Source organism: Amphiprion ocellaris, chromosome 22 (genome assembly GCF_022539595.1).
Source record: "Amphiprion ocellaris isolate individual 3 ecotype Okinawa chromosome 22, ASM2253959v1, whole genome shotgun sequence".
Taxonomy (NCBI): Eukaryota; Metazoa; Chordata; class Actinopteri; family Pomacentridae; genus Amphiprion; species Amphiprion ocellaris.
Genome location: NC_072787.1, coordinates 13,325,251 through 13,352,515, shown reverse-complemented (window position 1 = coordinate 13,352,515; position 27,265 = coordinate 13,325,251). Strand labels below are relative to the sequence as shown.

Genomic DNA, 27,265 nt, shown 5'->3' with positions numbered 1-27,265 from the left:
ATCAGGCAACTTGCAATCGATTAGAGCACATCCGAGGCTTCAGTCACTGTAAAACATATCGTTATTTGAAAATGTAGTCAATAAGCCAGTCAATAAGCCAGTACATATTACACATTTATAAAGTATTTGCATTTTTTCCTAATTAATGGTGGCATTGCTGTATATCTAGGTTTGTTAGTCAGCCCAGGGCTATCATTATCTCCAAGTCCTTCTCCACCCACGTCACATATTCTCTACTAAATGTGTAGATATAGAACGCAAGTAATTGTAGTTTCGCAAGCAGATAGCTCAGGGCTTGAAGGCATTTGCTGATCAGCCTCAGTCCTCAACAAAAGGCTGAATTTAAGAAAGCTAGCAGTGCCTAGCTGGAGGCCGCATAAAAAGTAAAGCCAACGTGGAAGTGTCTTAAACCTGCACTTTCTCTGCAGGGGGCAACACCACTGGATCCAAAAAGAACATCTATGTAAAATCACCCTACTTCTCACTAGATTTATATCCTTTGTAAGCATTTGCCCAAATGGTTTATGGTCTTAACTGCTAAAGTCAAGTCTCCATTCAAATTTACAGAAAAAACAACCAGCACGGCTGCTTTACTGACAAAACTTGCGCAAAACTTGAAATATTCTGTGTTGTAGATTGCTGCTTGGAGATTGTTGTTGTCCATAGTGGAGAAAATGGCAACAAGCAAGCAGCAAGGGGAGGAACAAAGCCACCTGAAATGAGCAGCCAATGGCAGGCTTATACCTGTAAACTATGTCCTACATCACAAGTTGGTTCTCAGTCAAATCTGTTCCTCATTGCTCTCTAGCTCCTCCATCTTATGCAAATATGATCAATTGTGTCTCAAACAAAGCAAGATTGCAGTGATCAAAATGCCAAACTCAAGGCTTCAAATCGATAATCCACAAACTAATGGGTGATGCCATGGTATCGACATCTTTTATACAGTCTATGGTACAAATATGCAACACATAAAAACCCCAATTTATCCTGCAGCCGTCTATCCTCTGAAAATGCATTTAATTCCTAGAAAGTTATCAATTAAGTCAACTTCCAGACTGTAATGTAGTAAATTTAAATTTTTAATCCTTTAAAAAGTCATCACACTACAGTACCACATGTATGCATGCATTATCATGTCAAAAATGCCAAACATGCATATAGATCGTATATGCAAACTAAAAACGTCCTCCTTTCAGACAGATTAAGTTCCACTACAGTGCTGCTTTCAAGTGAATTCGCAGCTTTCCTACCCTACAGCCACCAATGTCCTTTTTGTTTTCTCATTTGAAGTCAATGCATGAACTTTGAAAGACTATTTTCTCTCGCTTGCTGTCTCGCTGTCACACTGATGTGGCTTCCCTGCTACTCAATAAAAAGCCCACTCTGCCATGTTGTCGGAGATCTTCCTCTTCGTCTCCTCCTGCTCGGGCAAAATGTCACCATGTTTGTGGATTTGAGCATCATAGCCATCAGATATACCTGACATTTGACAATTCAGATTATGTTCGGAGATGCAGCAGATGTTATTGACACAGCTGGAAGTCTCATCTGTGACGTGCAGATAAGGAGAATTAATCCCCTGTCAATAGAGAATAGATGGATGTTTGAGGTTGGTTGGCGACTTTCCCCAACCTCACCCCAACTTTTCTCGTTTTTTTGGTGTCACATTGTCCCTCATATTAAGATCTCTATCTGTCTTTATTATGAGAGATAAATTATGAATATATGATTTAACCAAGCATTTACAATGAGCTTTTATAGAACATACTGACTTGTTTCATATCAGTGATCATGGCTTAATGATAGCGATGAGTTAATTACTTAAGATCTGTGGTGATTTAAAGACCTCTCTTGTCATGTACACTCAGTGATTAGTCTTGCAGCTGTTGTAGCCATTTTTCCTTCTTATCACGGCTCACATGCCTGAACACAAAGCCAAACATTAGATCATTTGCATAATTTTCTCGATAGACATGTATTCTTACATCCTTGAAACAAAATAGGCAATTTAGGCAATTGACAGTATAAACCAAGGCTTTTCCCTTTCCTCTCCATCATGTGACTTCTCTCTTTACTCAGTAAGAGAACAGTAAGTCTTCATTTAATATTAATGCATCGATACACATTTAATATTACTTGGTAGTTTACACAAGGCAATTGGTTTTTGCACATTCTCCATCCTGCACAGTGCATCCCAGGGGCTTGACGCTTTGCTCAAATTTAGTAGCACGGATACAAATGCCTCTCAAATATGCATCTGAATGCTAAATGCTATATATGATAAAAGACTTGAATCTAACATGTCCCTGCTCACAAGCCTGTGTTTAAGACAGCAAGAAAGAAACAGCATTGCACTTCAGTTCAGTGCTAATTAGTCCTATTTAAGGAACAATGTGAGATCAGATGGGTTTCTTTTTCTAACATAACCCTGTTTGGCTGCTACCTCAGATTTTCAGACACTGTGTTTAAGTTCACCAGGAGAAAACACTGTGGATGTGGACTAACGAAGGTGTTTCCATGAATGTAATGCTGTCTTGGGTAATGAGTTTTGTTGGGGTTGCTGATGCGTAAACTTCCCTGAATCCAATAAAAAGCAGGACAGAGTTGTTCATGTTTTCCTCAACTCTGACCCAGAAAATGTCTTTTTTAGGGCTTCATTTAGGTTTTCCTTTATCTGGACCCTGATGGGCAAAACCTGGTGGCGCACACATGGGATTAGAGTGGGTTTACTGCCGCCGCGAGCACAATTTTAGCATAAAACCTGACAATCTAAGGTAATTAGTTAATAATGTGCTCCTTTGAGAGTAACTGGAGCTTGGTGATAAGCTCACCGTAGCGATTGCAGCTTATGTTTCAGCAGATAAAAACATTTTTAAATACATTTCTTTGACTTTTGCTTTTCTTCTTCAAATTTTGGAAAGGCTAAAACAATTACACAGCCCTCTACCTCTTTTAAATGCCAAGCATCACTCTCACTGCAGCCTCATGCACACCGTGTCAGCATGGTGAGAAATCAGAAGCATGCCTGCCATGCATACTTACCAGCTGCTAAGCTCTGAGTAGATGCTTGCTGTTTGGGGGCGGGCTTTCGTTTTTAATCAATTAACCAGCCAGCTGTAATCGGCATACAGCTGAAATTCAACCTCCCACTGTAGCCAGGATTAAAACCGTCTACCTGTCTATCATTAGTCACCCTGCTTGCAGCTATAGGTCAGCCCACTGCACTAAAATGATGATTCCTGCAATGCCATAGTTCTGTGAAACAGATATTCCTGCCTGATTTAATCAATATCTGAGGTGGAGGAATTATTCTCATCTTTACTTAAGTAAAACTTGTGATACTACATTGTAAAAGTATTCTTTTTAAAATAGAATTCCTGTATCAACAATGTTATTTAACCCTTAGATCCACAAGTGATTGGACCCTATACTCTTCCGTAAGTGGGTCAAAAATGGCCCATATAGGAAACAAGCTGTTTTTATGCCATTTTTGGCTTAGAATAATAATTTGTATTATTGTTTGTATTATGTTTTTGTCCATACAAGAATGATTTAATGTTCGAAATATGTTTGTTTTTCACTTTATAACAGATTTTGAACATTTTGATCAGTGAAAAAAAGAATATTACGCAGAACAGCAATAGAAGAATTTCAACATCCATTTTGTAGACATTTTCCCCACACCTTATCTCTAGCTGTTGCTGCTCTCTGTCCCTCCACGTTTGTGTATCACCTTTTGTATGATATTATCAGTGATAAAGAGCTTGGGGTAGTAATACAAACATTACAATTTTTTTCAAAGTATAAAAGGTACCTTAAAAATTTAAATGGAATGATATCAAAAACATGTTTTTTTTGAGGAATAGCTGGAAATGAAATGATAAAAACTTTTCATTACAAAGATATTGCAAGGAAACGACTTCACCAGGTCATTTTTGACTCACTGATGCATCTAAGAGTTAAGCAACAGTACAAAAATATTATCACAAAAATGTATTGAAAGTATTGAGAGTACTTATGTATCATTAAGTTGTTACTCATATACAGGATTTTACTGTTGTAGTTGGTTGAGGTAGAGACTATTTTAGACTATTTTGTATCTTGCTGCAACAAATTCAAAATTTTATTGTTAATTTATTTGCTGGTTACTTCCTCTGGTAATCGATTGGTTGTTTCTGAAAATAGTGACAAATTCCATCATGACTGGTTTTTAGAATGATCAAATAGTTGTCGATTTTCTGTCAAATTACTGTTTGTGCTGCATTTGTCTAAATTGTTCATATAGTTTAATTTATAACAAAATATATATTTTACTTATTTATATAAGTTTCTTCTCTATTTTGTCTGCAAATGTCCTAAATTTTAAAGTAACTAATGCTGTCAGAAAATGAAGTGTACAATATGTCTACTGAGATTTACTGATGTAAAAGTAGAAAGTGTCATAAAAAAGAAAGGCTCAAGCTAATTAAAAGTAGCTCAATTTTGTACTTAAGTACAGTCCTTGGATTTATATACTCCGTTACATTCCCTGCTGATCTTTACAAGATGTGAAAAGCTCAGTCTCGCTGGTTTTATGATGCAGCAGTAGCAATATCACAGGTAAAAAAGCTTTAAATTAGATGTTTGTCTCGGCGTTTTATCATCTGCATCTTTCAACAGCAGAGGCAGACACGCAGAGGGAAAAGAAAGCACTGGAGAGATGAAAGACATTTCTGAAGAAGGTTGTGAGTTTGTAATTTTGCTGGCTTGTGTCGTTGAGTGATGGCTTCATTTTTTCCCAGGGAGAAACGTTGGCGTGTCAGCAGCCTGATGTGTTTCACTTCAGCTGATCTGGTATCAAGGCCAGGGCCCTCTCATGGACGACAGATTAGTTTCTCCCACACGGATGTCATGAGCAGACACTGAGTAGACACAGGACAGTGCTGAGGGATGACTCTGACTGATGACAACCATTCCAGCATCCTTATTGTCTTTCTGTTACTCTGCCTCGCTCTCCCTCCCTGTAGTCAGCACTCCCTTTTTCTGTGACTGTCTCACTGTTTATCAAGTGAAAAAGCAGAGCTAGTTGAGCCAAAAAGTGAACACGCAGTTCATTAAAGTTATACAACACGCACAGCTTGTCCCTGTAGAGCCTGTTTCTATAGGAAACTGCTGTAAAATAATACATGCATATGTAAATTTGGAACAATTTTGGTGATATATGCTATTTATATTAAGAAATTGACATGTACGGTATTTGTGATTTTGGTAAATCAAAGTGAGGGTATGAAGTGTGGCAGAATGGAAGCTCTCATCTAAAACTTCTAAATTTGAAGATCATAATAGCGATGGGGAGATTGTGCCGGCTGCATAATCCTCCAAGCCTGAAAGACTCTGAGCTCTTCAACCAAATCTTTATTAATACATGGTAGGCGTCAACTTAATTTTGAAAAGTATATTCTACACAATAATCATAGTTGTATATTTAATGTACGTGGTGTAATCAAAACATCGTGAGACTATACCAAAAAAATTAAAGACCATCCCTGTTGAAGTAGTTTCCATGTGCAACAATACTCAACTCCCAGTGCTCCTGCAACACTTAAACTCTTTCTAAACATGACAAGCACCATTGCAGTGGGCGCTGAATTTCCTCAACTGTCTTGTAACCACGACCCCTTCAGGTGTGGAGCAAAAGTTGTTTTGGGAGTTTTTTTGGCTATCAAACCTGTAGGTAATCACTGCACTGGAACAGCAACATGCCAAAGTTCAGATTGCCCAATTTCACCCAATATTCTCCCTCAAATACCTCAGGACATAACAGTAGAACTCTGCCTTCACAATCCGAAGCTCTGGGACTAATTCCTGGTGCAAAACCACATAAATGTTGAAGAGAACACCGAGCGAGCACCTGGTGAGCTACTAACTGCCTTGATACACCTTGTCCAGTCTTTCAAACTACAGACTCTTCCAACATACACTACCAGTCAAAAGTTTGGACACACCTTCTCATTCAATGCTTTTTATTTATTTGTATTTTTTTCTACATTGTAGATTAATACTGAAGATTAACACTTTTTGTTTACAACATAATTCCATATGTATTCTTTTATAGTTTTGATGTCTTCAGTATTAATCTACAATGTAGAAGATAATTAAATAAAAAACATTGAATTAGAGGGTGTGTCCAAACTTTTGACTGGTAGCATACAAACAGTTGTTTCTTCTCTTGATGGTAGCTGCAGATCCACCTTTGATCAGTAGCTATAAACCCTGACATGAAATTTTGCTCTTAAGTTGGAGTTTCTTGTAGAAATTACAAATGGATACCTGTCAGTGGTCACAAAAATGTGTGTAACACAGCTTACAGTGTTGATAGCGCAGTGTCACACAGTCTCCTGACTCATTATCCGGACTGCTCACACGTTGCATCATGATACACTGCAGACACTTCCAGACCTTTTTGATCACACCACTTACTTATAAATTTATGGAACTGAATGCCTTAAAATGTGATATTTCTACATCTTTTATAATACAGTAACTCTCACTCAGTTGCTGTTGACAAGATCCTCACTATGTGTCCGTCTGTTGTGCCTCATTTAAGCACGTAACCCGTGCCCGCTGCAAGAATGTGCTCAGATGGAGGTCACAAACTATCAGCAATTAAATTGACACCAAATTTGCAGGGTAAGATTGGAAAGCCGGTGACACACTGCCTGTTTCACCTTCACCTCTAGTGTGGCACTTTTGGTGAAAGTCAACAAATTAAAGTCAACACAGCGGTGAAAAAAACACCCCTGCCTGTCAGGAAGTCAGCTCTTTTGCACAAAGCCACTCTTTGCTTACCGTGTCGGTGTGCAATTATGGCTCTCCGCTCTTAAAAACATCATACTAGGAGGTTTTGACAATGCGCTCTATTCAGTTTTCAACAATAAGGAGTAACAGTTTAAGCACACACGCTCTGACTTAGTGATGAGCTTTTTTTCCTTTCACATTGGTTCACTTTCCACTTTGTTACTTTTTTTTTTTAACCAGACTGGATGCAAACTCAGAGTGGAGAGCTCAGCTGTGGTCCTACAAATTACCAGGGAGATGGCTGTGCTTTTTTTTGATGGAAGCAGGTTTCCTTAGGTAGAGAAAAAAAATCAATCTTTTTGTACTGCTTGTTTGCAATTTCAGGTTGTTGGACTTGGCTCATTTTTGAAAGCACGCAATTACAACAAACACGCACTTGAAGTCCACCAGTACAGCCAGCAGAACCGGCAGGTACTTTGTGTTGCCTGTGAATGTACTGGCAAGAGGAATAAATGACAGAAGTCTGGTCTTGAATTTACCCTCCTGATACTTGCTTTTTTTCTGCTGTGTTCGCTTACACAAAAATAAAAAGACGATCACAAGGGCTTATGTCTAACAAGCGTATCAAGACTGTGTTCAACAGTCAATTTCGGGAAATTTATACAGAGCATATGCATTAAAAAGGACGGAAGAAGTTTTTTAAGTAAATATATATAGTTGGTATAATAAAATGCTTGAAGCACCAATGGTTTACAGATTACAACTGATTTATGTCAAATTGCAACCGATTTACATTGTCGCTACCTTAAAGTTTCAAACTAATTTTTCACCTTTCAACAAGGCGCTGATTGCAGTTAATTTTAGCCCAGTATAAAAATCAGCATATGGTGTCTGGAAACCGGCATGTGGAAGGTAATTCATCAAAATAAACATTTAGTCGCCTTAATTTTCTTGTCAAAGTTTCGTTATTGTTGCACTTTAGAGCAGCAGGGACCATTGCCAACGCTCTCCTTGATGGTGCATTCAAGGACAAGTTGTTTGTCAGGAGCTGAAAATCTTTTCATGCAATGCTGAGCTAGCCTGTCAGAAAATCGAAGCCTTGAGGTAAACAATGAAAAAACATGGATATTGCGAGATGAATAACATAAGTTTAGATGTTTTGTACATTGAAAGTTTGGCAGTGATGAAAACTGCCTTTGATTGACATTAATGATGTAGAAATCTAAGTATAAACTGGAGTTCAACCTACTGGAAATCCCTTTTAGCATTAAACCCTACAAATACCACAAAATAATTAAGTATGACTTGTGCTAGCAGCATATCCAGTATTGCACAGTTAGTGTAACCTTGGAAGCATAAATATTAAAGACATACAGTGAATAAATCCACTTCAGTCCAATAAATCTCTATAATTAAACCTATAAGTGAGAATGACAGTGTTTCAGCAGAGGGTAACACACTCTGAGAGTGTAGTTTGGACTTTTAATCCTCATAAAAAAAAAGTGGATTCACCTCAGATGAATTCAAGAAATATCCAGTACATTTAGTAACTTCCTTTAGTCATTTCGGGTGAGCTTATATAGCCTTGTTCTTGGCTATTTTTGCTGTGTTTCTGTACGTGTGCACTGATCCCTCATGCTCTTCAGGGCTGAGCTTTTAATTGCGCTCTTATAAACCTTTAATTGGCTCTTCCATTGAGAACATCCCCCTGGAGAGCTTCTGGTCGACCATCGCTTGGCAGACCTCAGGAGAGCGCAGGGAATACTGTCATATTGTGCCACTGTAAACAACCAAGAGCCCACGATTTTTACGGTTTCACGAGGCACAACGTATGCTCAAAGAGCCATACATTTCTGAGTGTGTACCAGCACACACACGTCGAAAGAAATCGGTCCCTCCACAGGGAGACTTTGCTGATCTGATAGGGAAAGTAACAGAGGGAGGGAGGGAAGGGAGAGTAATGGGGAGTAAATGTGCTCTTCAGAATCTAGGGCAGGCTGGAAGAAGCACTTCTCCACTTTCTCTCAGTGTGGTCCAGCGTTGCTCTGGTGTTGAGAAAAGCTTGACAGTGCTTCACCCATCTGAGCTGAAAGTTTTTCCACCTCTCTGTCTCTCACGTCTGTCTGTCTGTCTCAAAGCACAGTTGTCTCTGGTTTTTCAGGTGTCATTTCATGTCTGTCTCTTACCTCATCTGCCTATACAGTACATTAGATTGCACGGTATTGCATGTCTATAAAGGCTCACAGAATCTCCCGTTCCTCTTCACCCCACGCATGCATACATCTAGATTTCCACACATGCCCATGAGTTTGTTTACAGTGTGTTTTGCCTTTGAGCTGAGTGTGAGGTTGATAAAAGCGAGGGAGGAGGGAACTTTTTTCATGTCCTAGTTTCTTTGCAGTGTTGCACTGTGTCCTTCTTAGTTTTGACTCTGCCGAGCTCGTCGGGAGAGCGGGAATTTATTCTCTCCGGCTGTGTGTGCTTCTTGTGTGGATCGATAGATCCAGTCGCTCCCTATTTGAGAGGGAGGGCACCACGCTGTTTGTTTTGGCGACAGGAGGGCAGCCCCTGTGAAGTAGCGTGAACAATATGCACGGTAAATCAGAGCGGACTCTGGGCAAAGCTTAAGCAAACAAAAAGAGCAAAGAGCAGTGTGTGTTTTGTGGACAATTAAAGAGCCACGTTTTCACAGGTACATAACTGTAGTGTGTGTGTTTGCATAGAAGGCTGTGCATGTGCATCTATGTGTGTGTGTCCAGATGACTACAAGGCTCTTGTAAAGTGTGTGTGCATGTTTGCACGAATGAGAACCTTGATTATTAAGCACTCCATTGCCTTTCGAGCACTGGTCCGGTCTCTTGGGCCACGGAGGGCTTGATAAAGAGTACAGGTCACAGTGGCAAGCGGGACTGTCCGTGCCACTGCCTGCTCAGAATCGATAAAGAGCAGAGGCCTCGAGCCCTCCGTGGGCCTGTCAGCGCTCACGCCAGCTTGATGCCGCGGTGAGTCGGCCCATGCACCGCCAAGGTCGGCCATAGTTATGAAGAGGTCGAGGATTTGCGCTAGGTAAACACACTGTCCTCTCCCTGAGAATACAAAGCAGCCGTGCCGTGATAACTGTCAGTGAAAAGAGCACGCTGACAAAACAGCGAGGCCAGGTTGGAGGACAGAGAGAGAGGGAGGGAGGGAGGGAGAGGGAGCGAGACAAAAGGCAAGAGAAGGTTAATGGCAGAGATAGACAGAGAGGAAGAGGAGGATTAAGAGAAGCAATGGGCAAAAAAAAAAGATGAGATAGCGATAATAAAAAGAAAGATTAAAAGAAGACCTGAAAATGAAGGCTGCTATGGCATTGTTGAAGACTCAGGATCCAGGTTTGCCTCTGCCGTCTATTTGACAGTAATAAAATTGTCTCTTCTCTCATTTAAAAGCAGAGCCTGAAAGAGTAAAATAAGCAGAAGCAGCATAGAGGCAAAATTAAGATTTGTATTGTTATCTGAAAAAAGCAATATAAAAAATTAGCATAGTTTGTTGAATAGGTTAATCATCACAACAGTGATTGGACAGTGACTGCAATTTCATTGGAGGTGATTATCATTTACTCACATGGATGAGTTCACTCACTTTTCTTTCAAAAAGGCCAGAAGCTTTCTCTCTCGCCACTCACTCTGCTTCCTGTCTCTCAGCACAAGGCACATTTCCACAGTGCTGATTAATGCGCCCAGTAATTACAGTTAAATAGAAATTACGGTTTCATATTTCATTAGGAATCCTCTATTTGACTAATTCCAGATGAGAGTACACAGATTAGTCAACTGATGTTGTTTGATGAGCGAGCATGTTCGAGTGTTGACAGGAAACACTCGGCTCTGGCTGAATCCATCTTTAGAAACTGACAAAGGGGCTGTGAAGAATTAAATGATGGATTATATCTGTGCAGCTGATTTCTGACACTGGGTGAATTTACTGATTTTTAGAAATACTACTACCTATAAGACTGAGAGTCTGCAGCCATGCTAGCAGCTCCATAAGGTACAATGATGCTCTGAATGAACTGCTAATAGCAGCTTACACACATGTTCACAGTGACAACATGACATTATGTTTACAGTGTTCATCATCTCTCAGTTTGGTGCGCTAACATTCACTAATTAGCGCTTAGCACAAGGGCTGCAGCTGGTGAGAATTACATTAGATTTACAGGTATTTGACCATGATGCAAAGTATTCTGAGGGGATCATGAAGGTTTATAGCAAATTTTATGGCAATCCACCCAATATTGTTGACACTTTTTAAGGAGAAGTCACTAATATTCATCCATTCATTATTCTGAACTGATGAAATGATGGAGTCCCCAATGGATTGCTACTAAAATGACCCGTAAACATAATCTTGAATGAATGAATTCTTGAATAAATGAGTCAGCCGTTGTATTTCTATTTGTTCAATCAGCAATGTAAAGTAACTAAGTACATTCACTCAAGTACTCTACTTGACTAAAATTTTGAGGTACTTGTACTTTGCTTAAGTGTTTTCATTTTATGCTGCTTTTTTTACGTCCACTCCACTACATTTCAGAGAAAAATATTGTGCTTTCTTCTCCCCAATATTTATTTGACAGTTTTAGGTACTAGTTATTTCTAAGCTGAAGATTTTACACCATGGATAACATAATCAGCTTTTAAAATACACCACATTGTTAAACATTAGCTGAGTGTGGGCTCATTATTTCAGTGCGGCATAAAGTCTTGCACCTCACTGAAAACAGTACAACCATAACTAGAGGTAGAGACAACTCAGGAATGTCTTCTGTGCAGTTATGATGCAAAAAAAAAATCATTAAAAAGAAAGTTGAATTTCTTCGATTATTTATTTTGGCTCCATTTATGTCGGTTGCTGCGAACAATCATGGCTTCACGGTTGTGTCAAGGACTGCAGACTTTTTTTAGTTTTGTACAAAATCTGGTTAGATCAGGTGGTTTATTTTGAGGGTTTTGGGTCAGTGACATGAAGAATGGAGCAATTTTGATGAAATCTCATGATTTTAAGCTTATATGTGGCTAAGTTTCCCAACACAGTGCCATGCCACAGACGAGTTAAAAGGACCATCTGGAAGTTGAAAATACACCAACTCTGTTTTTACAGTTTCTGTCTCTGATAAATGGTGGAATTTTGGCTTTTTTTTTTACAACAACATGCCTTTCAAACCTGGGTTTTGAAGTTTGGAGGGTTAAACCACTGGTTTCCAACCTTTTTGGCTTTTGATATCTTACAAAAAGCACTGCGCAGCCAGGTTCACATTTCAGATGCCTGTGAGTTGTCAACAGCTCCACCAAATAGTGATTTTTCTCTGCAAACTTCTCACATGGTTTCATTTCAATAAACGTTCAAACGATCCGATATCTTGCCACAAATGAAAGATGAAAGGAAAAGTCCAAAAACTGAAAACAGATTTGTGTATCAGAACAGTTTTTTCTTCTTTCCTCCTTCATTAATCATCTGATGACTCCTCAGATTTGTCTTCTGTCGTGTGTGTAAAACTGTAAATAAAGTAGTTCAAAGTAGCTCCACTTGCAGCAGCTGCAACAGTAACATGCTGTTGATACACTGATGCTTCACTATTAATAATATAATGAGGTCAAATATAATAATTTATCAGTCGGATGGACCAAACTAGGACTTTTGCTTTCATACTTTAACTACATTTTGCTGCTAAAATGTATGTATTTTTAATTAAAGAGGATTTTTCATGCACCACTTTTTCTACTAATGGAGTTTTTAAAATATATACTACTCTGTTGGAGCTTGTACTTAATTAACATGTGATTCATTTTTCCACCACTGTGTTTGAGACATCAGTAAAATTCAGATACATTCTACTGATCAGATCTAAGATTGACAGCCTCTATAAGCCTCTACCTGTTGATGAAATCTGTCATTTTGCCTTAAAGCACAAACTAGTTTAAAATCAACACAAGCCAAAGGATAGGCTTTGCTTTTTCAGCGCAAATCGAACTAAAGCTTTTAGAGTGTCTCCTAGCTGCAAGAGTAAAGCACATTCATTGTTATCAAGAGCTGTGATTGACTCTCTGCCCTTTTAATGCTCTTCAAAACAAATGTGCACAGTGATGCCAGCGAGGGAGGACGACTGTCATCTGCTTTCTTAGAGAAAACAGCAGCGTTTTTAGTAAATGTTGTCCTCATGCTGAGAAACACTAACAATATCACAGGTAGTGTTTTGACAAGAGTCTCATTATTAGTGTTGTCGCTTCTTTCAAACAGGCGAAGTGCTTCGTCTGGGGAGGATCTCAGGCCACACGGTGAATGGTGGCTGGTCGGCCTGGAGCTCCTGGTCTCAGTGCAGCAGAGACTGCAGTCGGGGCATCCGTAGTCGGAAACGGACCTGCAGTAACCCAGAGCCTCGGTACGGAGGTCAGACCTGTGTGGGTCCGGCACAGGAGTATCAGGAGTGTAACATCACGCCTTGTCCAGGTAAGAAAAGAGTGCATGCATGGTAGACTACTGCACAGTACTATTCCAGCTATAGTAGCAAAGACACAAAGGGTTCAAAAAGAAAAAAAAACATTGGCTCAATAGGCGAAGGACACACAGAGATAAGGGCAATTACAAGAACATAAGTCAATAGCTGAGCCAACTCTCTTCTCCACTCACAGATAAATACACACTATCAGCCACCATGCTTAAGCTATGTTTTTTTCTCTTGATTAATGGATAAAGAATTACAGTGACAAAATGACTTACCAAATAATCAGGATCCACAAAAGAAATCAGTTGCAGATAAGAGGTGTGACGGAGACCCCAATTTAAACCAAGAATCAAAGAGACAATCCCTGTGGTGCTCCAGTATGTAATTACATTGCTGGGTAATTATGCTTGCAGCTATGGGAGGCCTTATTCTGTTGTGAAAAGCCCTGAGACAATGCATTTTCAACACTCCTCTGGTGGAAGACGGCGAGAGGAAGCTTTCTAATTAAAAGAATGCTCTGTCTGACAGGGGAAGTAAGCTGTCTAAATGGAAATCCAGTGCTTAGTTTGGCATAAAGCACACCTGGTATCCAATACGGGCACCACGCAGACAAGCAGGACGTTGTCTCAGATGATTATTAATCAAGCCCCCTAGAGAACGGTTTTGGTATCTCACTAAAAGCCTGGATCTGTGTGCGCTGACTTCAGCGCGCACGATCTGTCTTCATAACTGCTGCCAAGCGGCGAGCAAGCAAAATAGACAAGACAGTGAGCGAGCGTCGACACTATTTTCACAGCCCGTTAATTCGTTCGGCAAAAGTGTGCACCATTCAACTCCCCAGCAGCTCGAGCATTGTCGCTAATAGGGTAAGCTGTTATCACCCGCAAGCTCAGATGAAGACTTTGGTTGGATCTAAGAGCATCAGATTTGCTTTATCCCGGAGGATGGTTGCCAGAAGTGCTCCCCTTGAGTAAAATGTCGGGTGAATGTGCTTTGATTTTCCTGCGCCGCATCACTATGCTAATACATGTAGTACACCTATTCTGGGATGTTGACTGTAATAATACCACAGCTGCAGTATGTTGATGAACAACTCCGCACTCCTGTCCCCCCTGAGGAACCGACTTAACCCAGCCTGAGTGGCAATGAATACTAATGCATACTCAATTAGCACCCCTCTGAAAGTGAGATATTATTTTGAGACCGGCGGACCAATTGTAATCCTCCTATGGCTAATCCAGCGCTTTTTTAAATGCGTTAGTTCACTGTGAAGGAGAAGGAGAGAAAAGGTGTTATGCTCACCATCCATCTGGTTTGGAAACAAATGAATCCGTGTTTTTCTTGCGTCTGCGCCCGAGATGAGACGATCCGTCATCGAGGGCCAGGAATCGACTTATGTGTCACTTTGTGATAGAGAAATTACACCGAGATGACAAAAAGCATCGGCAACTTCAATTACCTGCATAGTGCTGCCAGCCATCTTCAGGTCTTTAAAAGCAGTTGAAAGGGGAATTTCTCTATGCCACAATGAAGTGAGGTTTTATCCAGAAGACTGGTGAAGGATATTTACTTCTGTTGTGATTCATGTGCCAAGATCGCCTACTATTTAATGCCTTTTTTGTATTTTTTTTACACCTCTCCTATTTCTCAGTCCATTCATCTATTTATACAGTACGTCCTCTTTGTGTGTCTGAATGAATATTCATGTCTTTTAAACGTCTGTTGTTCGGCACACATGAAGGGAGGAATGACAATGCGGATTGAGATGCTTCATTTATCTTTATTAATCACAGGAGGAGACAGGAAGATGCTGAGGTCAGAAATTTACTCTAACAGCTGGATGAAGCAGACTTTCTCTCAGTTCGAAACACACATTCACACATTTTTCTGTGTCGCCTATTGCAGTTTGAAATGTCTCGGAATAACTTCCAATCACCTGATGTTCAGAGGAAATTGTCTTTTGAAATGAGCTGGAACCCAAAAACAACATATTATAAAAGCACAAATTTTAAAAGCTATTCTCTGAGAAAACAACAATCTGAAATGTAGTGGCTATTTTCCTGCTGTCTTGTATCAAATACAGAAGTAAAGCTGCATGTATTGATATAAAAAGCTTTTTCTTTTTCTGTAACATTGAAAATTTGACACTGGTTTCCCTGGTTTAGTGGATGGCAGCTGGTCATGCTGGTCTTCATGGTCCAAGTGCTCGGTGACGTGCGGAGGGGGACACTACATGAGGACGCGAACCTGCAGCAACCCCCCGCCGGCTTACGGAGGGGACATCTGCCTGGGTCTGCACACTGAGGAGGCGCTCTGCAACACACAAGCCTGTCCAGGTACACACACACATACCTACACACACACACACCTCAGTGATAAGCAGCTTAGTGCCTCGAATGGGCCAACCATCCATCACTGGTTCATTGCTTATTTTCTTTAGTTCCTCACGGCCCCTCAGCGGCCACTCATGCATCACTAATGTACACAAACTTACCCAGTACAGTGCACACACACACACACATATATAAACACACACTTGACAGGCTATGAGACATGCTGTCACTGTGTTTTCCAGAGAGCTGGTCCAGCTGGTCGGAGTGGTCCCACTGTGACTCCAGCGGCGCCCAGCTGCGCGTGCGTCACTGTGATGTCCTTTTCCCGACTGGAAACCAGTGCTCAGGAAACAGCAGCGAGACCAGGCCGTGCTCTCCTGACTCCAATTTTATACCAGGTGAGCATGCACACACTCGCGCAGCATGCGAGCTTCCTCTTTAGCAATATCTTGGGCACTCATGCATGACTTAACAAGTTTGAGCACGCGCACTCACTCTGCACCATCCACCACCATATGCCCACAGCGGTAATTCAGTTCATTTCCAAGAATCCTGTGATAATGAAATGCATTATTGATCCCTCTAAGGGACCCGTCTCATGTCAGAGGTCAGGTTCAGCGACAGGGCAGCACTTTTGGAGATGGTCAGGATTAGTAGCGTCTTGCTCAAGGACTCCTGAGTGCAGCAGGTGATTACATGGGGGCGTGAACTCGGATGCTACACTTAAGGGCAGTCTCTCTACTCATTCCAACAATCTTGATGCTGTATTAGCTTCATTATGAGCCTGGGCGTCTTGTCAGGCCATACAAAAAGCACTTACACCAGCAGTTTTACTTGTCTCAAATGGAGGAAGTGGGTTCTGTATGCTGGTTGCTGTCAGGCACTTTTTGCTGTTCCTCCACTCTTCTAATCTTTCTGTACCTTTGGTGATGAGATCTTTTTCCTAATTAGATAAATTGCATTGTAAGGAGACAGTGTGTGGGAGATTTCCTTTTGTTAAAAATGCAAATGCAACAACTTCCTGAATGTCAATTTAAAACAATTAACCATGTTTAAGGTACTAAAAGTGGTATAATAAGAAAAGATAAGCATTATTGATTTCACGCAGAGAATTAACTGCTTATCATGGCTACCAGTTCACAGAGACACACACTCTCAGCTTTGTCTCACAGTTTCAAGCTGCTTGAACAAATCTCACCTCAAACAAGAAGAAGCATCAAAACCAGTCAGTGAAAAACGTATCATCATTTACTGTAGATAGGTTAAAGAGGCTTTCTCTTCGCAAACGACAAACACTTTTTTCCCACATTTCAGCACCGCTATTGGTCCACAAATAAATCGCTTCTCACATATGATGAGTTTTGTGTCATTCAGTGACATTTATTAGGAAGTAAAATATCCGTAAAAGAGCAACTTTTAATGCAGACAGAATGTGTATATTCTTAAACTACTGAGGCTCATCAATAGTTTTCTCCTGCCTCTAAATGCAATATGGATTTTGACAAAGCATGAATAGGAGCTGAAGTTTTCTGTGTTCCTCGCAGCTGTTTGTTGGAATATTTCCCCTGGGTTTGTGAAATACTTGCAGCATCATGCAGCAGCGGAATCAATATGTGCATGAGAGGGAGAGTTGTTGAGCACATTTCAGTCTCACAGTGTCATGTTTTGTTCATGGATGTATGAAGGATAATCAAGATAAATGACAATGTATGACATGTACCAGCAAGGTCTAACATTGAATACACTTTTATTGTACTATAAGTTAATGAAGTCTGATGAACTATCATGACACTTGAGCAGAACTTTCTTTGTTTAGAAAAATTCTGTCAGCAACACAGACAATATATTCAGGCTGTTGGATATTAAGTGTTTGGGGTGTTATTGTGCTGCAAGGCATGTTTCAAGGATATGTTCCTTTTTTGAACTCAAATACATCACGCCTCTCCTCTCAGGCAACTTCAAAGATCTGTTCACCCAAATTACAACAAAAATGACTAATTTTTCAGTAACCTAGTGGTGTGTCTTCGTCCATACAGATTAATTTTTTTTCCCATATTTTCTAAGTTTGCTGATTAATTTAATTTGTGATGTTCGCCGCATTTCATTTAAAATTCAAGCTTTCTTTTCAGAATCAGTACTTAATACAATGGAGCTGAATACATAATCAGCAGAACTGTCTACAGTTTTAATGGGAATGTTTTTTTTCTTTGGAAACACTTTGAATTGAGGTGTCCATGGTGAGGTCTGTTGAAATTTGCATCTTCATTGTATTAGGGGAAATGAGCGAGAGCACCCCACTGCCACTAAAAAACACAAAAAAAAAAAAGAACATGATGAAAAAACTCAACAAAACCTGACTCCAGCTGGTATCTGAAAGTAGCCCTGCTGTTCACTAACCCATGCCCCTTTTGTTTTCATACAGCTGTCAAACTTTCACGTTTCTCACGGCACAGAAGCACCTTAAAGTGATATTAGTTGCAGATTCACAACAGCCCTTGATGGCTACATGCATGACGTTATTGTCCATAAAGAAAATGAAATTAAAGCTTTATGTACCAGGTATAAACGACGTCCTCACAAGGTGATGAGCCATTTAGGAGACATAAACGTAGAAACAACATTGAACTTGTCTTGCAGTGTCGAGCTAGTTAGTCCTAAAGAGTGTTCAGTGTTTGGAGCCTGGATTTTGATCAGGCTCCAAAACAGTGCAAGTTGCAAAAAGCAGATTTATTTTAATGGAGCCCTATAAACTAATATGAAGGGACTGGTCAGTTGAAGAATTACTCCAGCGGAGATCTGCTCCTTTTAAGTGTACCTACTACACACACACACATACAATGTCGTTCAAAAGTTTGGGGTCACCCAGTCAATCTCATGTTTTCCATGAAAACTCACACTTTTATTCATGTGCTAACATAACTGCACAAGGGTTTTCTAATCATCAATTAGCCTTTCAACACCATTAGCTAACACAGTGTAGCATTAGAACACAGGAGTGATGGTTGCTGGAAATGTTCCTCTGTACCTCTATGGAGATATTCCATTAAAAATCAGCTGTTTCCAGCTAGAATAGTCATTTACCACATTAACAATGTCTAGACTGTATTTCTGATTAATATAATGTTATCTTCGTTGAAAAAACTGCTTTTCTTTAAAAACTAAGGACATCTCTAAGTGATCCCAATCTTTTGAACCGTAGTGTACATCACACACACCATTAGTATTGACCTCTGCTTAGACAGGCATCTCCCTATTGACAGTCAGTAATGCGAGACAGAAAAGCATTGATCTCTGCTACACAGAGATCCTTTAAACTCTTCCTTTTAACAAAGGATGCTCATAATATTCACACTGCATCACTGGGAACACTTCTAGCGCCATTAAAGCACTGTACATATTTGCAAAAGTCATATATTCATGAGGAAGAGTCTTTAAATATTAGGGGTCATTAATTATTAGGTAGAATAAACATTTGATTGAATCATACATTTGTAACCTTTCTATATTAATTAGTGGGCACATAATACTCACGAAAGCCGTCATAGGTCTTTACAGAATTACCCATTTGCCTTTATACCTTATCATCCATCCCCTTTTATGGGAAAGGTAGTCCATTAAGGTTCATTAGCAACGTCTTGTACTTCATTTCCTTTAATGGAAGCTGATACTTTTCATAAACCACTCCAGGTGCCACGCCATGATTAGCTCGCAGAGTTTTTACGATAATCTGTTCCGTATTGAGTGCAGCTTTCATCTCCACACTCACCTTCAAGGGTAGGATTTGTCATGCTAACAAGGGAGTGTATGTGTATGGTTTTTGGCCCTAATACTTCTGCCTGTTTTTCTGCTGTTTCTTCTCCTCCTTTGTCAGAAGTCTCGATCGCACGCTCCAGCCAGGAGGAGAGGCGCTGTGGAGGTAATTTCTGTGTGTGTGTGTGTGTGTGTGTGTGTGTGTGTGTGTGTGTGTGTGTGTGTGTGTGTGTGTGTGTGTGTGTGTGTGTGTGTGCGAGGGCAATGGAGAGGAAGTGAGGGGAGTATAGCACCTGGCATGACACATGTAGAGCATAAGAGGCACCGCGATAGCTCTCCAGTCTTGCTTAGCAACATATAAATTCAGAGGGAAGAGAAATCATTTCTTCACCACATATCTGCAGTTTTCTTTTTTCTTTCCCCAAGCCATAAATACAGCTCTCATTTCAAACTACGATCAGACTGTAATTATTATGTCAGATTGCTGTTATGAAGAAAGAATTATTAGAGGACGTTTATTGAGTAATTAAATCTTGACATAGTAGCTGTTATTAATTGCTTGATATAGCGGTGTTTAAAAATACAGCATCAAGTAATTTACCTTGTCTTGCTTTGCCGTTTCTTTTTCTGGTGATTGCATAGAGCGATAGAAGAGGTTCATTTAGCACACAGCAAACAGAGGCAACAAAAATTCTATATTTTCTTCATCAGCTCAGAAGGGTCTTTTTTATCACAGCACATGCTGTCGTTGCCACATGAATCGCAGCTTTAATAACCACTTTTACTGACAGAGAATTACCCCTAGTCTCATTTTGGCTCTTTCCCGCGCTTTCTTCTGCCAGATTTCAACCTCTTCCACATGATCGCCGTTGGGCTCAGCAGCTCCATCCTGGGCTGCCTGGTCACCCTGCTGGTCTACTCGTACTGCCAACGCTACCAGCAGCAGTCGCACGACGCCACCGTCATCCACCCCATCTCGGCCGCGCCGCTCAACACCAGCATCACCAACCACATTAACAAACTGGACAAATACGACTCGGTGGAAGCCATCAAGGTCTGTAGACGGATTTGCTCGGGGTTCACTGCGGGTCACACTTGACAGATGTTGGGATATGTCGAGGCAAAAACAGCAGTTTGCAACATTCCCTCGCTGTTTCACTTAATCAATTGATGTCACACTCCCAGTCCGAGTCAGTGAGCGACGGTTTGCCTCTTCCCCCAGTGTCAGTTGTGATTAAATACACTTCTTACTGCATGACTCTCAGTGTCACACCACCTCCTGTCGTGCGCCAGCACTCTCTAGTCGTGTAACGGATAGGCAGTTGTGCGTTCATCCTCTCTCCGTTCTGCTGTGTGTCTCAGTGTGCGACTTTGTTCTGTGTCAGTGGTCATACACTGCTTTCTCATAACATGCTAATGCAATTAGTGTTGGGTGCGTGGGTAGGTAATCAGCGGAGAAGCTCGATACATCTCCCTGCTCAGACTAGTTCTCTGTATCGTTATTGCTTCCTAAAGTGCAGACAGTTGGACGTATCAGAGCCAGTGAAGGAGATCCTGCCGCTCTCATGGTACAAACAGCCTCTTATCCACTGATACATCAGGCCTTTAGCGCCAGTCTGGGCTGGTGATTAGTGCTTGTCCACAGATACTCCATGCTCCTCCTTTTTTCAAGAGTTCTCTGAGCTCTGTATTAAACTGGATTGGACCACTTTAACAGCCTGTGCATTTTTTACTCAGAAAAGGGGTTTCAGAACTTACTAATCTGGTAGCGTGATTTTAAAGCAAATGCAACAATTTCCTCAATATATTTAAACAAAATATCATCTGTAAGATGGTCTTGTACCTTTAGATATCACTACTGACAAGCAGCTATTGAATATGTCTGGAAAGTGCATTAATAATCACCTTTGTGAAGCTTTCCCTTAATTGGTTCTATTTTTCATTTATGTGTCTCTAATTGCATGTTAAGTGAGGATTCGTCACTTAAGACGCAGCTTTTGCTTCAGCATTATATCATCCTGAAGCAATCATTTACATATAAGATTCCTATGAAGAAAAATAAATGAAAAATTCATCTAGCAAGTGGCAGTGTTTTATCTTTCAAAGCAACCTGTAAAGCTTTTTTTTTCGCGCTGCTGAACTCCATCTAACAGTGGCAAAATTTTGCATTTAGCTTGGAAACAATGGGTCCTTGATTGCTGCCTCAAGTGTAATCAATTATTTCATTACCTTGTGTTGCTGCTGTTATTAGATTCTTTCCAAACAGTGGCATTCAGTTTTGAATTTACAAGAGAGAAGGCGTATAAAACAAGGACACGCCATTGTGTTTCTGTAGTGTGTAACGTTTTAGTTAACCTTAACTGAGGTTATGAGTATATGATCGGGCCCAATAAAGAGCAAAATATGGTCACTATAGCTACCTGAACATCTTACGGCACACTGGGTCCTCTTGTTGACAGAAGAGAAACACATTACAGTGGATATTCTAGCGGTGAATGGGCCTTTTTTATATAACCTCTTAACCCTGTTTCACAAAAAAGATGTTCCGATACAGCCAAGCTGCGTTCTCATTTATATTTGAAAGAAATGAAAGATAGGAAGGTAAGCCTACGACGTTGCGGGAAATACTTCTAGTGTGAGAAAGCCACAAAATACACTTCATAAGGCTGCAACAAGGATGCAACAGGTCTGTCATCCAGGAGACTGGGATTTGCTTCACTGTGAGGAAATATTGTTTTTTTGGTTTCATTTTCTCTAACTGTTTGGTTTAGGTACCAAAACTACTTTGTTTTGCAAAATGCTTTGGATTAAAAGGGTTTTCCTGCTCAGAATGAGCCTTTGTGGGGTGACTAAGTACGCCAGTAAGCCCGATCAATCTGTGTACCGTAAAAGCAATAATCCTGTGTGACTCATTTCCCTGTTATTTCTTACCATTTGATAAACAAAACTGTAGATCATGCTTGATTAAATGAAACACCAATTAACAAAATTTGTTTTTAAAAGATTCCTCAGTTCTCGTCACTTCGGCACTGATGAGTTTACTTTGGCGCTGGCCACAAAATGCAAGAAAATGCCTGCTTTCACAACATGTTTGATACACCCGCTTCGTTGTCTTGGTTACCAGAGTTCCGTCCCATCTAATATATGCTTGGTTGGCTAAAAAGGTACAACAGTATAGCAGTTAAAAATGTGAAAGATGTGTTGATTAGAAACATAAGTGCATATTTGTGACATAAATAGAGAAAAACTGTTTTCCTCAAAATGTAATAGAGAAACAGTCACGTATAAACTGATATAGTTTGTTCATGATATGCTTTGTTTTGAAAGCTTCACCTGGTTGCTAATGCAGAAAACAAGCTAATAGGCAAGCACGCTAAGAAGTGCAGCTTGATTTTCTCCATTCATTCAGTTCTTACCCTCCAGGCATTAAAAAAGAAGAGTATTTTACAACAGCACCATGTACTTTGTGATTAATTAACTATCAGTTACTGGACAGTTGGTACTTTGGAGGATGAGATTTATGAACAGTCATTTGGGAAACTTTATCTTGGTAAGTTTTACACAGAAATGCACTCTCAGCTTGGTATTGCAGTCAACTTGATTCCACTGTAATTCTGATAAATAGGGCATTTTGAGGCAGCCTTTCTTTCCCCAAAATGTGTTTGATGCTGTTTACTACCAGAGGACATCTCCACCACCAGAGACTGTCTATATTATAAACCAAGTAAATACCTGGATCTCTGTTTGCAAAACTACTTCTCAGATATGAAAATGTTTTGTAAAACTGTCACAGAGTGCGAACAGATCCTTTGGCTCGGGGGCAAACTTCTCTAAATGTAATTTCATTGCGGAATGAAGGTGTGAGGAGCGTTCATCTGTCATGCAATTAGAGTCAGGAGCGTCGAGCATAATTCAGTTAGTGCAGTTGCAGATAGTGGCGGATATGAATATAGACAGGCCGCGTGAAAATACAAAAGAAGCCGCATGACAAATGAACAACGTCTAATTTTCCTAAAGCACATTCTGCTTCCAACCCTCACCAACTGGGCCTAAACAGTGAAATGAAATCAGATGTTGCAGTGAATTTTCCACCGTTAAGTGTGCAAATCCATAATATACCTTTTTTTTTAAGTGTTTAAGGAAGGAATGATGGAACACCTGGCTCTGTTCCTGATGCTGATGACACATTAGTCAGGTTTATTGTGCACAATGCATGATCGACACCCTTCACAGTGGTTTCTTGGCCAGCTGGAGTATTTCCAGTAGACTAGTTTGTAATCACAAACCTAAGCCACTGTTTAGCTGTGGTTTTATGTGGAGATAATCATATTTCCAGGCTTCCTGTAAGACAGAATATGGCTTTAGGGTTTCTTTGAGGATGACTCTTGCCCATTCCTCTCCTCCTTGCAGCCAGATGTGTCGGTACTCTTGCCCTTGGACGACCCCGCCATGCACCAGCCTCTCTCTGCTAACATGGGGGTGTCTATGCGTGGACTGGAGATTTTCTACTAACCTCTGACCTCTACAACATCCCGCCTCTTGATCCCCCCCAACAACTCTTTGACCCCAACCACTACTACTTCCTCTTCCCCAACGTGCCCCGCCCTTCCACTTCGTGTGGCACTTCCTGTGTGTGGCAGGTTGGAGTACAGTACTCTAGTTTCTCTTTCTCTGCTCAGACCCCCCTTCATCCCTCCATCACGACTCCCTCCCTTCTCCCTCCCGGCTTGTGAGAAGGCAGTGTATCCCTTCCCTTGTTTTTTTCTCTCTCAACAAGTGCCTTCATTTGCATGTGTTTTTCTTCATGTTTACCTCTCTTGTTTTGTTGTGTTTTTTACTCGATGGTTTGATTTTGATGGGTTGAGACAGAAAATTCATTGTGATGCTGTTTTATTAAACTCCTCTGTTACCTCTCTGTCACTAATGCCACTTAAGAGTTAAAGAAAATTTTGTTTGCCTCACCAAAACAGAAGCTCAAATATAATCATTCTTGAGCCAATTAAATCTGTTTAAGGAGCAAAGTAGATGATGCTAACAAGCATCGTAGCACAGCTGTTTAAAAGCAGCCATGGGGCCACCTGCAGAGATACATATCCGTCTCCGGGGCTGCAGGAGTGTTGATTACATCCCCTTTGTGTGCAAATCACATAATGGGAATGAAGCAAAATATATGAGTTTTTCGTCCAGCACGCTTGTTCCCTATCAGTGTCAGTCGGAAACATCCATCAGCTGCAAATGCAGCATCATCAAGTGTTCAATTACACTGCCCCGAGGGACTCCCAGCACACACTCTACTACAACAGACTGCATATGAACGCATCTATTTGCCAAATTGCTGATGCTGTATTGAGCAGCACATCAGAAGCTCATTCCATGTTTACCATGTCATGCAGGGACAGAGAAGACGCCCCCCGTGGCTCTTCCTTATTGTTTAACAGAAAAGCGACTCGTTTGATCGATTTTTATGGTTTAGATTGTCCTGGAGGACCAAGAATCTGAGGGCCATAAAAACTGCTGATGCTGGGTATTAGAGATGACAGAGGTGGACATACGGATGCGCATCAAAATAATTTAGCCCTGTGGTGGCTTATCATTTTTTCAGCCTGTTTGCAAATGCTTTGACCTTGCTCTGTGAAATGTATGTTTCATTCACTGAGCGGCCTCCCATTGATTTGTGTTGCTCTTTTTTTCTTTTTTTCTTTTTTTTGCTTTGGGGGGTGCTAGATGGATTTGCTTTTACCTTGCCATCTGGGCTGAATAATCACTTGATCCATGTGTTGCAAACATGTCCATACTGACTCCTCTTCCTCTATTTTTTTTTATTTGCAGGCCTTCAACAAAAACAATCTCATTCTGGAAGAAAGAAATAAGTACTTCAACCCACAGCTTGCCGGGAAGACCTATACCAATGCATACTTCACCGACCTCAACACCTACGATGACTATTAGCTCTCGATTCCATGCCATAGTGGGGACACCTACCTTACCATCCACTGACTTTACTCTTTTCTTTGTGCTTTGTATTGAGATTCGTGACACCATGCGTGGGACAGTCCCACTCTGAGACTCTATGGCAGCTTGTATGTGGTGAAAATACAGACACACAATGTTGCCAACAGAAGGAAATGCCCACTTTCTCTCAGGTGCCTTGGGGTACACTTGGAAAGCTCAACATTTTGGGGCATAACTTGCCTTGACTCTCACCGAGAAATGACAACCGGATTTCCCAATGTGGACAAAAAAAAAAGGGAAAAAGAAGAACTCAACACAAAGAGACTGTGGGAAATGTGATCCCTTTTAACTTTCCTGTGACGCCTCTAAAACAGACCTGTATTTGTAATGATGGGAAATAACCACAAATTGCTTTGCATGACTTCATCTGACGTGTTTTCTCTGCCATTCAGTTTCGTTTTGCATGTTTGATCGCATTCCAGGGTTTGGGGACTTGCAAGCAGTGTTGTTTTTTTGCTGGTCTTAGGTTCAGGACTGGTTTTGGAAGTCATAAAAACAAATACCGCAGTGATGCCTGGTGGCTTTTACCATTTACTGCTGCAGCAATCTCCAGATGGATCAATATCCACCCCCAGTCCTAGAATCAGGATGTAGATATTTGAAGCCTGTGGTCAAGTTTGTCCATGCTTTTGTTTTGTTTTCTTTTTTTCTCCCTCTAGCAGCTAGAAGTGATAGAAATATCAATGTAAAATTGTTTTCTCATTTTGTTTTTGCTTTCAAAAGATATGTTTTTGTACAGGAAGTTCAGTTTGACGCCTATGTCTGTAGATTTTCTAAATACATTTATTCAATGTCTCCAGTGTTTAAAGAACATTTTTTTAAAAGAAAAAAAAAGGTTTATGTGCATTCTGGCAAGTAATTGGGAGTATTCATATCAGCCTGCATCAAATTTAGTCTCTGTCATTGTACTTTTTATATATTTTTTGTAAAAAAAAAAATGATGTTTTTGAATTTTGATAGTGTTCACTATTCCTTTGGCTTCTGAGTTCAGTATGTATTTGTGAGAGCAGGATGTTAATGGCATTTACTGTACAGATGGAGCATAGCAAATATTGCTCCCCTGAACCCCAACTCGAGTGCTACCCGTATACTGTAAGATGAAATTCATTCATCAAGTTGAGACTTTTCTGTTCAGAGATTATAACCAAATATTAGGTTATTCAATTGTTCAGTTGCAACTAACTCTTTTTACTTGTTTGCTTGTGTTACTGTGCATAAATTAAAATTGCTTCCTACACAAAAGCCTTGTCAGAGTGTGAGTTATACACATCCATTTCCTTCCAATGTCATTTGTAAAGCTTTGAAGCCTTTGATCCCATAAACGTTTATTTCCTCTGCGGCTCTAATAAATGGCTGAAAGATGACTTCAACTTGAGTGAAAAGAGACAGTGATATAAAGCACTCGCTTACAAGTGTGAGGCACTTCTGTCCAATGTGGTTTTGTTTTTGACAACGTTGGAGACTTTGATATTCCTCAAGCAAAACACTGTAAAGCCACAGCACCATAAGCACACACCAGCACTTTATAAATCACCCCAAAACCAGAGTAAAAGACTCCCTCCACCTGTTTTTTAAAGAGAGTCTTCAGCAGGGCCCTGCGGTGACAAATGGCATCGGCTGCAACGGAAGGATACCTGAAGGATACAAATCGCACAAGGCAGCAGGGTAAAGGTGGTGGGGGCGCTGTCTCAAGTCCAAACTCTAATCTGTATGATGGGGTGTAACACCACACACCGTGCCGCTCTCCATCAACCTTCAACCTGACGTCCCATCTGTGTGCAGAGGGTAATGGAAGGGGTGTTATTAATCACCCCGCTGTTTGGTTGGTTGAGGGTCTGACTTCAGAGAATTAATCTCTCTTTACCTTGACTTCATTCTCACTACCGGAGAAAGAAGCACTGCAGCA

General features: G+C 40.6%; 1 protein-coding gene across 3 annotated transcripts in view; it reads left to right on the top strand.

Moving 5' to 3' along the window:
* Window positions 1–26,601, top strand: part of sema5a (sema domain, seven thrombospondin repeats (type 1 and type 1-like), transmembrane domain (TM) and short cytoplasmic domain, (semaphorin) 5A) — a 130,595-nt gene extending 103,994 nt beyond the window's left edge. Inside the window, exons 17-23 of one of the 3 annotated variants that reach the window (XR_008600436.1) lie at window positions 13,060–13,269; window positions 15,430–15,600; window positions 15,840–15,995; window positions 19,469–19,513; window positions 20,190–20,401; window positions 23,758–23,987; window positions 25,177–26,601. Coding sequence is in view for 2 of the 3 variants with exons in the window: in XM_055007262.1 (XP_054863237.1) it covers window positions 13,060–13,269; window positions 15,430–15,600; window positions 15,840–15,995; window positions 19,469–19,513; window positions 20,190–20,401; window positions 25,177–25,296 (914 nt within the window). In the remaining variant the exon portion in view is untranslated. The remainder of the gene's footprint in view (window positions 1–13,059; window positions 13,270–15,429; window positions 15,601–15,839; window positions 15,996–19,468; window positions 19,514–20,189; window positions 20,402–23,757; window positions 23,988–25,176) is intronic. The other 2 variants (XM_055007263.1, XM_055007262.1) reach the window with 2 other exon arrangements.
* Window positions 26,602–27,265: the final 664 nt, after the last annotated feature.